Source organism: Spinacia oleracea, chromosome 5 (assembly GCF_020520425.1).
Source record: "Spinacia oleracea cultivar Varoflay chromosome 5, BTI_SOV_V1, whole genome shotgun sequence".
NCBI lineage: Eukaryota > Viridiplantae > Streptophyta > Magnoliopsida > Caryophyllales > Amaranthaceae > Spinacia > Spinacia oleracea.
This window is the reverse complement of record NC_079491.1, coordinates 94,005,762-94,023,267: the sequence shown is the minus strand read 5'-3', so window position 1 is coordinate 94,023,267 and position 17,506 is coordinate 94,005,762. Positions and strand designations below refer to the sequence as shown.

Sequence of the window (17,506 nt, the reverse complement as noted above, 5' to 3'; positions counted from 1 at the left end):
GTAAAAAACATAAAGATAAATTAATCATACCTTAAAAAAAATACTCAAAAATTTAGTTTACTAATTATTAATTAAGTAATATGTATTCTAAAACTAGATAAAATAAAAATGTTATTTCACTTAATTGATTAAAAAAAAATCTTTAAATACATTGTATATGTATCGCTCGAGCCAATAACTAGTTTTACTATTTGTTTTGTTCTATCTTAATTCGGATTGAGTACCTATCAAATACTCCCTTCGTGTCTTTTTGTGTTCCCCTATTTATCTTTGGAATATCCTATGAGATTGATTCATACCTTTAGTGGAAGTTTTACCACTTGCTCTCTTTATCTCTCTTCTCATGAAGACCACTATATCAACCCATGTAGCACTGTAGACACCTAAATCGTGTCTCCCCCTAATGGGATGATGACGATATTATTATCTTTGCTAGGTGGTTGGTGCAACTCCGTGCGGAAGTCCAAATTGCTGAAATGTGTTCCAAAATCCAAAATCCAAAGTCCAATTTCCTAGCCCGTTCCCATTAGGGAACTTGGGACAAAATTCAATTTTCAAAAATACATTTCAAAATCCAAACACAAACTCACCCAATGGACCTCTCCATTGGCTTTACAAAGCCTTTTCCAGTCAAAATGACATTAAGCAATCCAAATTCGGGCGTCGACCCACAAAACCGAGCATGCCGGGGCCCATCCCATAAAACCGAGTCCAAAAAAGAAATTGAAATTCAAAACGGCTTGTTTTTAGACGCAAATCAAGACTTAATCCCTAAGCAATCACTACGTGCCAATTTCGTACAATTCCCACAAAGGTACAACCATATGAGACAAAGGCAAGGACGGCGTCATCGTCCTTGCTTTGGCGGATTCTGAGCCACGTCACCTGCGCCAGGCGCACCTGGCTTTTGGATTTTAGGCGTTTAATCCTCTATTTAAGCCCTTATTTCCTAAGCATTTGGGGCAGCAAATCAAAAACACATCGTCGTAATTTCAAAATCTGCTCTCAAAATCAAAATACAAAATCAAATCCTAAACTACAATTTCCTACATAATTTCAAGCATTTAAGCTATTGGGAGCACTAATCGGAAATTCAACCTAATCCTAAAAAGGTAATTTCGAATCCCTACTTAAATCTACAATATTTTCTATTCTTCTACTTTTCTAAATGCAAAATCCAAGATGTTATCATTAGGGTTCATACCCTTGATTAACTAGGAAAACTATGCCAAATGTGTCATCTTTAGGAGGTTTCACTCTTGAAACCCTCTCCAAATGATTGTCCATAACACCATTTCAATTATGTCATACAAGATTCAATCTTTATTCCAAAAATGATTAGTAAAGTTGACACTTTTACTCTCAAAAGTGTTACTTACAACAATCGTATAATTTTTACAAAATCAAAACCCTTTTAATGATTCAAATACAAGTTACGGATTCTATGATGTTTAAGGTTGTTTGTAATCACTTCCTTAAACTAGAATCAATGTCAAAGTTGTTGAGCATATTAAAGTTGAGATCTTTTTCACATTAAAAGATTTGAACTTTAAGCATTTCGCCTCCCAAGTTCAAGATTCAATATTCAAGATTCAAAATTCAAAGTTCAATGTTCAAAGTTCAACTTCAATAACCCAAAATCTAAGACACTTTGGGAAGAGAAACTCATCCTAAAGTTGAGATTTTTAGAATTGAATCTGTGTCGGACGCACTTAATATTACGTAGTCGTTTGGTGTTCGGATCTCAAATACAATAATACAATTTCAATAACGCAATTTCAATAACACGTGTCAATATCGCACCTTTCAATACCGTATTTCAATAACGCACATTTCAATATCGCACTTCAATATCGCATTTCAATATTGCACCTTTATTCTTGCAATTTCAATTCCGCACTCTTTAGTCACCTTATTTTAAGGTGAATTGGTTTTGTACGCACTTTCAATATTTCCTTTACTTATTGTTATTATTCTTTACTTGTTTATTGCTTTCATCATCTCACATGCTAGATTCAATAATATACAAAAGGTCATATCACGCTTAACAAAGATAATTCTTGGACAAACCGGCCTTAGGTTCCTTTAATTAACTTTAAATCGAAGTGATCACATACAAGTAGCAATTCTATGTCCTAAATGCATGTTCAAACCAACCTAGTGTTGTTGTGGGAGTTTTTCCTTTGGATGATGACGAGGAGGTATCAGGTTCCACGTAGTGTCGAGTCCAGTCCATGTCGGCGGCGTACCTACAAAACAAGAATATTCCCGTAGGAATATTCCCTCCGATGCTTAAGTAAGACACGGGCTTTTAGGAAGATGTAATTAATGAACAGAAAGCATTAAAGGTAAGAAGTAGAATGTTTCTCTATCTAGAATTGTGTGTCAATTTCTTGGGAATTGAGTATATTTATAGTCTCCCCCTTTTGGGGGGAAACCCTAGGATAATCTCATATGATTGGCTAGTTTATCAGATAATGACATGTGTCACTATCATATCATTCTCTATGGGCCATGGGCCTTAAAAGTACTTGGCACATTTAGGCCAGTCATACCTCAGCACACACTGAATTCCTAGATGGCAGCCAAATAGGCGACTGGCCAATCGGGAGGTGCCACCTGTCATGCAACAATTGAGCCACGTAGGCGGGGTATTTTTACCCACATCATTTTCCCCTCAAGAAGGGTAGTAGCGTAAAATAGTTCGGGTACTGCCCGTTCTTGATCATTTATTTCTTAATCAGATTCCTTGAACCGAGGAGGGTGCGCCACATGGCGACTTTTCCTATTCTGCCCTCCCTATATATATGTGAGGGGGGTAAAATTTTTCATTTTTCACGTTCCAAAATTCACCTCTGTGCTTTCTAGAGAGATAATTTACAGAGATTTCTGACGCATTCATCGATTCGGCCCATCTCCTAAGACTTAGGATAGACCGGACAAGCCCTTCGTCTCCTTTTCGTGACGCTCACCTTCGACGCCATCATCTCCGACATTTTTAAGGTAACTGCCTAATCATTTCGTCTTTATTTTGTGTTAAATTTTTGAACTACTTTCGTTGTCCGTCTATTGTGGTACCGTCCATTATTTTGGTCGGTTCTCTTTAAGGTTCTTGAGTCGTTAAGGCTGGGACTTCTGGGTATGGTGGTCTGATCTGCGCCGCACCAATATCCCTCATTTTTTAAAGCCCGTCGTTAAGTTCGGCCTCCCATTGCGTCTTATGAAGGACACGATGGCGAGGACGAAAAAGACGGCAAACATTGCTGACTTGCGGCTTAGGGGTCAGCAGACGGACCCTTCTTTCTCAGGGGGGAGATCCATCAAAGTGCCGGCAGGGGAGATAAGCCGGACTCCTCCTGGCGAGACTAGTGGTGCCCGTCAAGGGGTTACGCACTTTGATGAGTTTTGGATGGAAGAGATGGAGGACTTTTGTCCATCAAGTCAGCCCGCCGACTCGTTCGAGGAGTCGGAGCCAGATGAGAGTGACGACTAGGCTGTGGGTGAAGAGATTTTAGAGGAGGAGGCTAGAGTACCTCAAGTTGTCGCAGGAGGTGTCCAGGGAGAGAATGCTCAGGTTGATGCGGGTCATATTGGGGCTGACCCAAAGTGGTTGAAATGGATAGAGAGGCATGGGGAGAATTATGCGGCCGGCATGAATACTGGTCCTGGTTACGAGATGAGGTTTGATAGTTCAGTAGGAACACTTGACAAGAGGGGGGGGGTGAATTGTTTCTTGGGAACTTGAGTAAGTTTCTTGCGGAATTTAAACAATAAAGAGACTGAGAACAATGAGCGAAGAAAGATATAAAACGGAGGAACCTTCTTGACCCTAATCAAGAAGAACCTCACTACTCTTTTGTATTAATGCAATAACTCTATTACAAATACACTCTTTAACTCGAGTTCCTCTCGAACACAAGTTCCCCACAGCAATCCCCTTCGATTACTGTGCTACTCTTTCTCTCTCTGACTTAACTCTAAGTCGCTCCTTTTCTCTTTGACTTAACTCTAAGTCACTGTTTCTCTCTTTGACTAAACTCTTAGTCGCTCTTTCTCTGTTTGACTTAACTCTAAGTCACTCAAGGATCACTCAATCCTTAAACCCAAAATACAATATGATAGATAGATTCTAGTACGTAATAAAGCTTATAATAATAAGGAACTCAAGGAACACTATATTTTGCCAACTGATTCATTTAAAACGTTTAACTCTTTAAGATAGATTTGGTAGAAATCAGTTGTGTTTTGAAAAGCCAAAACTCATCTCCTTTTATAGAGGAGTTTTACCTAAGGTTGGATACCAATGTTCTCCTCAACTACCCACTAACTGTTACTACTCAGTAACATGGGCATAGTTGGAGAGAAACAGGGAGACCAAATCAAAACACTACTTGCACGTTTAAACAGAAATACGTGGGAGAGTTTTAAGGATCATGGAAAATCTTTTGCTTGAGAAACAAGGAGAATGAAAACAGAATCCTATATTTACATTTATTAATTAAATTTATTTTATTTATTAACAAAGATTTTCCAACTTAAAACTCTTTTATAATTACAGTTAATATATTTCAATTTAAAACGTACCAAAATACTTAGGTTCCTTTCGTTCCAAATTACGTATAAACAATATTAAATACATACATAAATCCTAAACATAAACTCATATGTTGTAGTCTTCATGTTGCACCTTTAGAAGCTTCACTCGAAGACTTCCCAATTTGTTCCTTCTCTGGCACATCGAGGATCCACATAATATATGAGGATCTCGCCTTAGGAACTCGCCTAAGGATCTCGCCTTTGTAAACTTGCTTAATGATTATATCTTCAATGTAGTGACTGACATGGATCAATTACTTGCTTATATTCCTCGTTGCTTAGTTTATCCAACTCAGGATCTCCTTAACTTAGCATTATCCCTCTAAGGATCTCGGAACCTATTATGCAACATAACTTAACCAATTGTCAGGAGTTTGCTTTGTCATCATCAAAACTTTAGGGTCAACAATATTCTCCCTTTTTGGTGATGACAACAAAAGCAAACTTTCACTAAATGCAATAATAATCAATTAGCATAAATATTAAGCAATAAAATAAATAAAGTATTTTTATAAAAATTAATCTAAACTTCCTAAATGAAATTAAGGAAAATTGAAATTAATTTTAATAAACGAAAATAAAATTAAAAACGAGAAATAAAATTTTATAAACTTACACCGAGAAGAGAGTAGTGAGACGGACTCAAGTGATCAATTTAAGTTAAGTTTTCATTCATTTCCCCTTGTTGGCATTAACAAAAAGTAGAAAAATACAGTACTAATATATACCGATTATAGTGCCCTCTGATCAACGGTTGGCAAACTAAGTTAGCCTCAAAGTTAAGTTCCAACGTACTAAATTCGAATATAAAACATAATAATTAACAAGCCAAGTTTTTAGAGATACGGTCTTTTAGGAGTTCCACAGAAATAAAAGAATAAAAATTGTTATGTTTCCCAACAGAAGGTTACATATCAAAAAGAATATAAAAAATTATAATAAAATAAAAAGTTCCAAAAAAAAAACAAAAGCATAATGTAACACAAATGGATAGGATCAGGAAAGATGGCTTGGGTATGTAGCAAGTTTAGGTTGTTCCGTTATCAACTGCATATCGATCCATATCCTTTCTCAATTTATGCTGCATTTTTTCATTCTTCCACTTTCTCATCAATATCCTCAATATCACAAAATATATCAACAAACATCAGAGGACTGTTCACCTGAGGAACCAACTTTTTTAATCCTTTCACATATATATATATATATATATATATATATATATATATATATATATATATATACTTTTTTCACGTTTTACCTTTCATATAAAAATCATAACCCATAAGTTCCTCAATATTAATTGCAAACCGCTTCACCAAATTTTCATCCTCAACCGAAGGAACTTGGGATGAGGTAATTTCCCCCTGCGACCGAGCATCCCTTTTATTTTTTATATATATATATATATATATATATATACATATATATATATTTTATCTTTTATTATTATGATTTTTTTTTTCGGGATCCTCCTTGGTGGTCGGTTCGAACTGGACAGAGAGGGAGAGTGGGATGCAGGTTGTTGACGAGTCGGACCAGGAATCGGCCGGGCTTGAGTGGGTGTGTACCATCGGGTCTGGGTCGTGGGTTACCGCCACCACCAGCGTAGGGTGGCCGTCGCGACACGGAAGGGAGGTCGACGTTGTTTCGTGGTTGGGCTAGGAGTTTTGTTTACCGGCGACGGCTGGATCTGGGTTAACCACAACCACCAGCGAAGGGTGGCCGAACCAGGGAAGCCGACGCGACGGTTTGAAGTAGCGGCTTGGCTCAGTCGATTGGCTGGGCGAGTCCGGCTCGACGAGACCGGCGGCCATGGCTAGGCTTGACGGGCCGCCGTTAGTGGTGGTTTGGTTTTTCAATTTGGTGATTTTTTATTGTTAGGGTTTGAATTTGGGGATTTTTGGTTTTTAGGGTTTCTTGTGTTTGAATTGATGAGATTTGAATTTATGGTGGACATGGGTATGAGAGATCCATAAGTGTTTGATCCATTAGCTTTTAATTTTGGAAAAAAAAAATTTAATGGAAAAAAAAATTGTGGATATATAAAAGAAAAATAATAAAAAATAATTTGTGGAAAAATAAAATAAATAAAAGATAAAAAATTGTAACAGAAAAAATATATATCCATGATCCTGTTATTTTAGTGAAACTGTTTGAATCACGTATCTCATATTACTGACTAATTAAATAAATATTTTAATTCTAAATTTTTGGTTGTTACTTAACAATGGTAAACTTCAGTTATGCTTTACACACATGTATTTATAATGGTATATAATAGTTATGCATAAATCTATAAAAGTAATACCTTGTGAGGAACTTTCCTACTTACTTATCTTAGCTTGATCATCCCGATGTCCAATCTCATTTTCCCGTGCTTCTCTCTGCTTACTTACTTTGCAAGATCCTTGCAAAAACTTTCATTAGTTGTACCAAAAAGTAAATAATCAATGTAAATTTGTACAACTAGTGAGTCAGATCCTTTTGATTTTAAAAATAGAATTTTATCAATTCTTCCTCGTTTAAAATCATTTTGTAAAAGAAACATGCATAAGCTCTCGTACCACGATCTAGGAGCCTGCTTTAACCCATAGAGAGCTTTGTCAAGCTTATAGATGTGATTCGGAAATTCGGGATTCTCAAAGCCGGGGGGTTGTTCCACATAGACGTCTTTTTTAAGAAAACCATTTAAGAAAGCACATTTGACGTCTATATGATAAAACTTGAATCCCATAAAGGCTGCAAAGGCAATTAATGTACGAATAGCTTCTAATCTAGCAACATGAGCAAAAGTTTCTTCGAAATCAATACCTTCCTGTTGATTGTAGCCTTTGACTACTAACCTTGCCTTGTTTCTGATGATTGTTGCACGTTCATCGAGCTTGTTCCTGAACACCCACTTCAAACCTATGACCTTCTGATTCTTTGGTTTGGGTTTCAGATGCCACGCCCTGTTCCTTTGGAACTCATTTAACTCATCTTGCATGGTAGTGATCCAATCAGCATCTCCCAATGCTTCAGTGTGGTTCCTTGGTTTGATTATGGAGAAAAACGCATAAAAAGCACAAAAGTTCCTTAGTTGAGACCTTGTGTGAGTTCCTTTCCTAATGTCAGTGATGATCAGTTCCATTGGGTGAGAACTTTGATGTTTCCAGGGCTTAGGTTGAAATTGTGCCACTGGAACATCTAAGGTCTCCTCAGATCCTTCTGTTTCCTGAGATCCTTGTTCCTGTTGAACGGTAACTTCTAATAGATCCTCTGCATCAGGAGTTTCTTGATCTTCTTTCGGTTCCTTAGGATCAGCAGTTTCTGGTTCCTCAGGATCAACAGTTTCTGGTTCCTGAGGATCAGGAACTCTTGGATTTCTTCTTACAGGAACTTCTTGGTTAGTAGCAGTTTCTTGTGTTTGTGGATCTGCTATTTCATTTTGATGTCTTCTAGGAGAGATTTCCTCATCATTATCTGTAAAACGAATTAAACCAATTTCAAAATCTTCCTGTTCCTAAACTTCATCAAGATTGTCAGCTTCATCAAAAATAATATATACAATTTTAACTCTTTCAAAAGAGTCTTTAAGAGAGGTGTTCCTGTCAGGCAACTGAAAGAACCTACCATGTACATCAGATTTAACAATATCGAGGTAGGTTATGTGTTCTTTGCTAAGTTCCATTGCCTTTTCACTTTGAGCCCTTATTACGATAAGCTTTTTAAAATTTTCTGGAGTTTCTATCAATAATTCCACTAATTTATTTACAGACAGAGATTGAAGAGTTGAGGAACTTACTTTGCTTGATGGATCTTGGGTTGATCCATCGATCTTTGCCATAAGACAAAGGTTTGTTGTTTCTTCTGGTTGATCCTCATCTTCTTCCGAGTCAGTGGCTTCTTCCCAAGCTTTGATCATTGCCTTCTTGAAGTTGGGCTTGGCAAAGGTGGATTTGTTGAATCGTTCCTTATATTGATCATTTCCCTTGCCTTTCCCTTTTTCATTTTCCCACTGAGGGCAGTCTTTGATTTGATGGTCAGAATCACCGCACTTGAAACATCCTTGGTCAGACTTGGAACCGCTGGTTTTCTCATTGAGTTTCTTCCTCTTAGATTTCCAGTTTTAGAGTTCCTGTAAAATCTTTTCATTCTTCTGACCAACGTACCAACCTCATCTTCATCAGGTTCTGAGTCCTCCTGTTCCTCAGCCTTGAGAGCAAGGCCTCGGTTCTCAGGAACAGATGCTCCTAGATGTAATTCGTGAGTCATCAAGGATCCCGCCAATTGTTCAATGTTGAATTTGGTGAAGTCCTTTGTTTCAAACAGTGCCGTGACCTTGGTTCTCCATCTATCATCCTGTGGCATGCTCCTTAGGATCTTCCTAACCTGTTCATCAGAGGGAATATTTCTTCCAAGAGAAACTAGTTCATTAAGGATATTAGTGAAACGAGTAAACATTTCCTGTATTGTTTCTCTTGGTTGCATTTCAAAACATTCATACTTAGACATTAATAAATCAATTTTTGAACATTTGACCTCATTAGTTCCTTCATGAGTTATTTGAAGGAGATCCCAGATTTGCTTTGCGCTCTTGCACCCCATAACTCTGTTATGTTCATGAGGTCCAAGGCCGCAATGCAAGATTTTCATAGCCATTGCGTTGATTTCAAATTTCTCAAAATCTTCCTTAGTGAATTCAGACATGGGTTTAGGAACTACCTCATTTTGAGCATTGGTCATTGTTACCTCGAAATCACCGACTTCTATGACTCGCCAGACTTGATAGTTCTCTGCCTTGATATAGATCTCCATCCTGTTCTTCCAGTAGGTGTAGAATTTCCCGTTGAACATTGGAGGTCTTTGAGTGGAATATCCTTCCTCGAGTTTCTCGTAAGCGTTCATACTCTCCAAGAACTTTTTCTCAACAGGGTTTCCTGTATTTTTGTGAGATCCTGCTCTGATACCAACTGATAGTTCAGTAGGAACACTTGACAAGAGGGGGGGTGAATTATTTCTTGGGAACTTGAGTAAGTTTCTTGCGGAATTTAAACAATAAAGAGACTGAGAACAATGAGCGAAGAAAGATATAAAACGAAGGAACCTTCTTGACCCTAATCAAGAAGAACCTCACTACTCTTTTGTATTAATGCAATAACTCTATTACAAATACACTCTTTAACTCGAGTTCCTCTCGAACACAAGTTCCCCACAGCAATCCCCTTCGATTACTGTGCTACTCTTTCTCTCTTTGACTTAACTCTAAGTCGCTCCTTTTCTCTTTGACTTAACTCTAAGTCACTGTTTCTCTCTTTGACTAAACTCTTAGTCGCTCTTTCTCTGTTTGACTTAACTCTAAGTCACTCAAGGATCACTCAATCCTTAAACCCAAAATACAATATGATAGATAGATTTTAGTACGTAATAAAGCTTATAATAATAAGGAACTCAAGGAACACTATATTTTGCTAACTGATTCTTTTAAAACGTTTAACTCTTTAAGATAGATTTTGTAGAAATCAGTTGTGTTTTGAAAAGCCAAAACTCATCTCCTTTTATAGAGGAGTTTTACCTAAGGTTGGATACCCATGTTCTCCTCAACTACCCACGAACTGTTACTGCTCAGTAACATGGGCATAGTTGGAGAGAAACAGGGAGACAAATCAAAACACTACTTGCACGTTTAAACAGAAATACGTGGGAGAGTTTTAAGGATCATGGAAAATCTTTTGCTTGAGAAACAAGGAGAATGATAACAAAATCCTATGTTTACATTTATTAATTAAATTCATTTTATTTATTAACAAAGATTTTCCAACTTAAAACACTTTTATAATTACAGTTAATATATTTCAATTTAAAACGTACCAAAATACTTAGGTTCCTTTCGTTCCAAATTACGTATAAACAATATTAAATACTTACATAAATCCTAAACATAAACTCATATGTTGTAGTCTTCATGTTGCACCTTTAGAAGCTTCACTCGAAGACTTCCCAATTTGTTCCTTCTCTGGAACATCGAGGATCCACATAATATATGAGGATCTCGCCTTAGGAACTCGCCTAAGGATCTCGACTTTGTAAACTTGCTTAATGATTATATCTTCAATGTAGTGTCTGACATGGATCAATTACTTGCTTATATTCCTCGTTGCTTAGTTTATCCAACTCAGGATATCCTTAACTTAGCATTATCCCTCTAAGGATCTCGGAACCTATTATGCAACATAACTTAACCAATTGTCAGGAGTTTTCTTTGTCATCATCAAAACTTTAGGGTCAACAAGGTTTCCAGAGGACGAGGTGTCCACTATTTTTGACGTGGGTCCTGGGGAGTTCCCGTATATGCTGGCGCTTTTAAGAGCGGCTTACGTTTACCCGTCCATCCCTTCGTGGAGGAAGTGTTGGATGGGTTTGGCATTGGTCTTTGCCAATTGACTCCTAATTCCTGGACGAACGTACTTTGGTATGTTGCGAAGTGTGAGCTGTTGGGCCTGAGGCCGTCTTTTAATGCTTTCCTCAGGCTGGTACGCTTCCAGAAGGTGAAGGGAGCTGAGAGTTTGTTTCAGTTGGCCAACAAAGGTGAATATGCTACCACTTTTGACAAGCCGTCAAAGCATCATTATTGGAGGATGAGATGGGTTGTCATGTGGACCGCAGATGAGGCGGCGGAGCTGAAATTTAGCCGTTGGCAATTGGAGCCTCGGTTTTCTGGAGGGAACGAGGAACTGCCGGCCTTAACGGCTCACGAATGGGACCAAATTGTTGTCCACTTCCAAGCTGAGACGGTGACGGTTGGGACTAAGAACCTGAACATTCCCAAGTCCTGGCTCCCGTCATGTTCTCAGTTCAAGGACCCAGTGTTCTTGGCGGCAGCTGGTCTAGATCGTGGGTTAGACCAAGGTACAAGGCATTATTTGTTAAACTAATTTGGTTGTAAAATTCTTCTTTTGCAGCCGTTGCCATGTCTAAGCTTCCGGCCCAGGAAAAAGGAGGGATTAGTACCAAAGAGTGGTTGACCCAAATGGTTAACCAAAAGCTAAAAGGGATCGTCGGAGGTGCTCCGGCGAAAGTAAGTTAGTCTATTTTCATTGATGTTGGTATGTTGGTTTGGCGTTTTCTTTATGGTGTCTGTTTTTGTTTTTGCAGAAGGGTGAGAAGGGTCCGGCCGGCTCAAAGCGCAAGGCCGAAGAACGGGATGCTTCCACGGCGAGGAAGTGTCCTAAAGTCAAGGCGGGGATCAGGCGTCCCAAGAAGGAGGACGTGCCGGAGAAGTCTACGGACTCTCGGGTCGAGGTCGTCCCCATGGCTGTGACTCCTCTACGGCAGCACCCTCCCCCTGAGGGTTCGGCCAAACGGGGGGGATGCTAAGGGCGGAGCCGGTCCCAGCAGGAGAGCTGCGTCTCCTACGTCGGTTGAGATCCTCGATGGCGAGGATGATCAACCATCGGCTCAGGCAACTCAAACTCCAGAAGTGCCTCGTCCTCCTCCCCGTGGCGGTGACGATCCAGGTATGCTCAGTATTCTTTTAGGCTCAGTTGTTTTTTGGGTTAAGGACTGGTGTAAACTCTTACCTTTCTTTCGTATAGCTTCTGGCCGGCAGGCGGCTTTGGACGATGAGGTCCGCAATATTCCTCCATCTCGGCATTTCTCATCCTGAGATAAGGCTAAGATCATCTCTTCAGTGATTAAGGCCGTGCCGAAGGAGTATGTGGACCAATTCCCTCCGGCGGCGAACGCGCAGTTTGGGGCTATGCAGGCGGTTCTTTTGGATGTAAGCGTCCTACTTTCTTCTCCATCCTTTTACTTAACAATTTTATCCTTTCTTACTTGTATTTTTCCCGCAGCTGCTCATTAAGGCCGAGGGCTTTAAACGCTGGCGAGCTGACGTCACCAATCAGCTTCAGCGGCAGGTGCATAAGGCTACCAATGCCGGTGACTATGCATGGCGACGGTGGAGAAGGTCCGCCTGGAGATGCAGGAGACCATTGAAGCTCAGAGCAAGGAGCTGGCCGTCCTGAGGAGTGACAAGAGGCAGTGCTTGATCAAAATTAATGAACAAGTTCTTGCTATTGAGACCCTTAATGCCCTTTGTGCCCAGTCGTTCCTCCAGGAAGCCGAGGCCAAGGTGAAAGAAGCTGCAAGCTTGCGCCAACAAGTGGCCATTCTTGAAGAGATGGTCTCGGCTTCTCAGGCCGAGGTTTCTCGGGTCAAGGCCGAGGCCAAATTGGCTGCGGAGGGCGTAAGAGAGAGAACTTGCCGAGCCTGGGACGCCTGCATGGAGGACTTCTCCTTTGCCTGGTTTGAGCGGCAAATTGGCAAGCAGGGTGCAATCATTGAGGCTGAGCAACAAGGTCTTCCTCCTTCTGTGTTTGAGGATTCTGATGCCAAAAGTGAGGAAATGAACTCACCGGCTCAAGAGGAGGGGAATTCAGCTCAGCCATCCTCAAAGCTTGCTGTCGACGGCCCAGATGGTGTGGGCACGTCGACCTCCGCTCATTCTGCCGCTGTTCGTCCTGCTGGGTCTTAACTCCACCCTTTTTTATCAAGATCAGTTTTTATGGCGCCCAGAGCGTCTGTAATGAATAATTTTTATTTCTGCTTTAACGCCTAGGGCGTTTTGTTTGGATAATTTTAATTTTTTTTGTTTGATGAATATGGCGCCGTTTTGAGCGCAGCCCGGTGGTGATTCGTCACCTTTTATGTTATCTTTTTCAGTTGGACTTTTAAACGCCTTCTCTGTTATTTTGTCGTGTACGGTTGGACGTGTACTTTGTGCCCTAGAGCAGGTGTTTGGAAGTCTCTGGACCAGACTCCCATGCCCAAGTTTATTTTAGTTGATTGATTGATGCAAGTCAATCAATCAGTATGATTGCTGCTGAACTTGGGTATGGGGATTGTTATGCAGCTTCTCATTGTCGGCTTTCTTTTTGCTTTGGCATGTAGGGGTGATCTTATCTTCCTTAGAAAAATAGACGTTTTTTAATAAAAGGAAGGTGTGTATGGGGGATTATCCCCGTCATAGATTGGGCGCGGCTTGTTTGCTGCCGCGGCATATAGGAGTAATCCTATTTGCCTTAGAAAAATATTCGTTTTTAAGAAAACGATAAGTTGTATGGGAGTTTGCCCCCGTCGTAAATTGGGTGCGGCATTTTTAATGCCGCGGCATATGACTTATTTGAGGGTTGCCCCCGCCGTCAATGCGGAGCGGCAAGTTTGTTGCCGCGGCATATAGGAGTGAACCTATTTGCCTTAAAAAATATTCGTCTTTTAAGAAAACGATAAGTGGTATGGGGGTTTGTCCCCGTCGTAAATTGGGTGCGGTATTTTTATGCCGCGGCATATGACTTATTTGGGGGTTTGCCCCCGTCGTCACTTTGGAACGGCATGTTTGCTGCCGCGGCATATAGGAGTGAACCTATTTGTCTTAGAAAAATATTCGGTTTTAAGAAAACGATAAGTTGTATGGGGGTTTTCCCCCGTCGTAAATTGGGCGCGGCATATGACTTAGTTGGGGGTTTGCCCCCGTCGTCGCTTTGGAGCGGCATGTTTGCTGCCGCGGCATATAGGAGTGAACCTATTTGCCTTAGAAAAATATTCGTTTTTAGTATAGGGTTTGCCCCCGTCGTAAATTGGGCGCGGCATTTTTGATGCCGCGGCATATAGAAGTAATCCTATTTGCCTTAGAAAAATATTTGTTTTTAAGAAAACGATAAGTTGTATGGGGGTTTGCCCCCGTCGTAAATTGGGCGCGGCATTTTTGATGCCGCAGCATATGACTGATTTGGGGGTTTGCCCCCGTCGTCAATGTGGAGCGGCATGTTTGTTGCCGCGAAATATAGGAATGAACCTATTTGCCTTGGAGAAAGACGTTCGTGTTTTCGGGAAAGTTTTTTACAATTTTAATAGGTGATCAGCCTATGTTTGTGCTAATCTGGGCCACTCCTTAGGCTTCAATCAATTAGGCTTGTAAATGTTGTGCTAATCTGGGGCCACTTCTTAGGCCTTTATTCGATTAGGCTTTTTGCATGCATATGTTAGGTTAGTAAGAGTAATTAAATAGGAAGAAACAAGAGTACTACTCCATTAGGACCATTAGCGGCCGTTGTCTAGACCACAAATTCTTCCATAAAAGACAGTCAGAATACATCCTAGAAAAAATATTTTTTGAGATTGTCTGCATTCCAGGTGCGTAGAATTGGTCGGCCTTGCATGTCCTGAATGCGATAGGTTCCATCTCTAACCTCGTCATAGATCTCATAGGGTCCCTCCCAAGTGGAAATCAGTTTACCCTGTTCATTGGCTCGTCCCACAGATTCCATCTTTCGGAGAGCAAAGTCTCCTACCTTGAGCACTCTTTTGGAGACTTTCTTGTTATACTCCCTCGCCATCCTTATCTTGTACAGTTGTTGCCTCAATGCTGCATTTCCTCTTACTTTAGGTAAAAAGTCAAGGGCCAGCTTCATCATTTCCCATTTGGCATTCTCGTCATATAACATGACCCTTAGTGTAGGTTCACACATTTCTATGGGCAACACGGCCTCAGCTCCATAGGCTAGCAGGAATGGGGTTTCGCCGGTTAAGTTCTTAGCCGTGGTGCGGATGGACCATAAGACATTTGGCAGCTCATCGGCCCATAGACCCTTGGCTTCATCTAGTTTCTTTTTGATCCCCTCGGAGATTATCTTGTTAAATGCTTCGACTTGGCCATTGGCTTGAGGTCGTACCATAGAGGCAAAGCAGCTGTGTATGTCGTGGTCTGCTAACCACTCCTTCAGCTTAGGCGTCTCAAACTGAGGCCCATTATCAAAGACAATAGCTTGTGGTATTCCAAAGCGAGTCATGATATTTTTCCAGATAAACGCCCTCACATCACTTGTCTTTATGTTTTTGAGAGCCTCTGCTTCAACCCACTTGGTGAAGTAATCAACAGCCACTATCACATAGCGCCGGCCTCCAGGGGCCGCTGTATATGGCCCTATCAGGTCCATTCCCCACTTGGCAAACGGAATGGGACTCATGATAGGAGTGAGAGGGTGGGCCGGCCTGTGGATAAGATGAGCAAACCGTTGGCACTTGTCACATTTTTGCACCATAGCTAGGGCGTCTTCTCTCAAAGTGGGCCAGTAATAACCAGTTCGCAAGGCATTCTCTGCCAAGGCTCGTCCTCCAATGTGGGAGCTACATAATCCCTGATGCAAATCATCTAACATTTCTTTCCCTTTCGCAGGAGTGACACACCGCAGGAGGGGTCTAGAAAATGACTTCTTGTACAAAACTCCATTCCACCATTCAAACCAACAACTCTTCTTTTGTCTTTTGGCGGCCAGACTTGAGTCGTCCGGAAGCGAATCGTCCACTTTGTAAGCAATGATAGGGTCCATCCAGGTTGACGACCGATCCAGAATAGCTACCATAGGAGCGCACAATTCCTGCTCAATACTTCGCTTATCTTTTACTTCCCAGAACACGCGACGCGGTGTATTACAGGAAGCCGAGCTAGCTAGTTTTGACAGGGCATCGGCCTGATTGTTCTCTGTTCTGGGAATCTGCTTAGTTTCAAAGCTCTTTAGATGTTCTATTTCTTGATGCACAGCTTGCATATATTTGATCATGTTAGGGTCCCTTGCCTCATAGTCCCCATTCACTTGACTCACAGTGAGATGTGAGTCAGAGAAAGCAAGTGTTTCTTGAGCTCCAGCAGCTTTGCACATTTTTATGCCGGCTAATAAATCTTCGTATTCTGCCTCGTTGTTGGATGTTTGGAAATTGAATCTCATGGCATACTCATACTTGTCTCCTTCAGGAGATTGACATATTATGCCGGCTCCACACCCGTTCTGGGTTGACGAGCCATCTACATAGACTGTCCAGCGAGTCGCCACATTCTTTTCAAAAGTCGGCCTCGTCATTTCTGCAATGAAATCAGCAAATGCTTGTCCCTTGATAGCTTTTACGGGCTCATATGAGATATCAAATGCATTCAGCTCAATTGCCCATTTCAGCATTCGTCCAGCAGCGTCTAGCTTAGTAAGGGGTTGTTTCAAAGGTTGGTCTGTGTATACCACTAGTTTGTGTGCCAGAAAGTAAGGGCGCAGCTTCTTGCTGGCCATAAACAGCGCAAGTGCAAACTTCTGAATTGGAGAATATCTTAATTCAGCGTTTTGCAGGACATGGCTCACGAAATAGACGGGGAGTTGCACTCCCTCCCTTTCAGTTAGCAACACATCACTCAAGGACCACTCAGAAATGGCCAAATACACATACAAAGTTTCCCCCTGAAGAGGACTGACAAGCCGAGGTAAGGTGTGGAGGTGTTCTTTTAATCGGACGAAGGCAGTTTCTGCCGCCTCAGTGCATTCAAATTTGCTCTTCTTCTTGATTGTGCCGAAGAAGTAATGATACTTGTCACTTGCCCTCGATAAGAACCACCCCAGGGCCGCTAGACATCCCGTCAAGCATTGGACTTCCTTGAATGATTTTGGCGACGTCATATCTATTACCGCCTGTACTTTATCAGGATTGGCCTCGATTCCTCTTTCATCAATAAGGAACCCCAAGAACTTTCCAGTCGTTACCCCAAAAACACACTTCTTTGGATTCAACCTCATCTAATATTTTCTGAGCGTCTCAAAAGTTTCTCTTAAGTCAGCCAAGTGTTCTTCACGTTGCTTGCTTTTTACTATCATATTATCAATGTAAGCTTCGATGTTTCGTCCTAACTGACAAGAGAAGACAGTGTTGACTAGACGTTGAAATGTGGCTGGCGCATTTTTTAAACCGAACGGCATCACTTTGTAACAGTATAGGCCTTGCTCAGTAACAAATGAAGTTTTTTCCTGATCATCTGGCCACAAAGGAATTTGGTGAAAGCCCGAGTATGTGTCCATAAAAGACATCAAAGCATGGCCAGCCGTTGAAT

The 17,506-nt window shown here is 41.0% G+C and overlaps 1 protein-coding gene across 1 annotated transcript; it reads right to left on the bottom strand.

Moving 5' to 3' along the window:
* Nucleotides 1–14,679: 14,679 nt before the first annotated feature.
* Nucleotides 14,680–17,195, bottom strand: LOC110777339 (uncharacterized). The gene is made up of 3 exons (XM_056829881.1): nucleotides 15,227–17,195; nucleotides 14,876–15,139; nucleotides 14,680–14,693 (listed from the first exon to the last, which is right to left on the bottom strand). The coding sequence occupies exons 1-3, from the start codon at nucleotides 17,193–17,195 to the stop codon at nucleotides 14,680–14,682; spliced, it is 2,247 nt and encodes a 748-aa protein (XP_056685859.1).
* Between the last annotated feature and the right edge of the window lie 311 nt (nucleotides 17,196–17,506).

Bases quoted from the DNA above. Each gene is read 5' to 3' on its own strand.
- LOC110777339 (XM_056829881.1), bottom strand. From the start codon at position 17,195: ATGAGGTTGAATCCAAAGAAGTGTGTTTTTGGGGTAACGACTGGAAAG. The intron at 15,140-15,226 runs GTCTATGGGCCG...CATTCCTGCTAG, and splicing joins GAAACTAGATGAAGCCAAGG to CCTATGGAGCTGAGGCCGTG.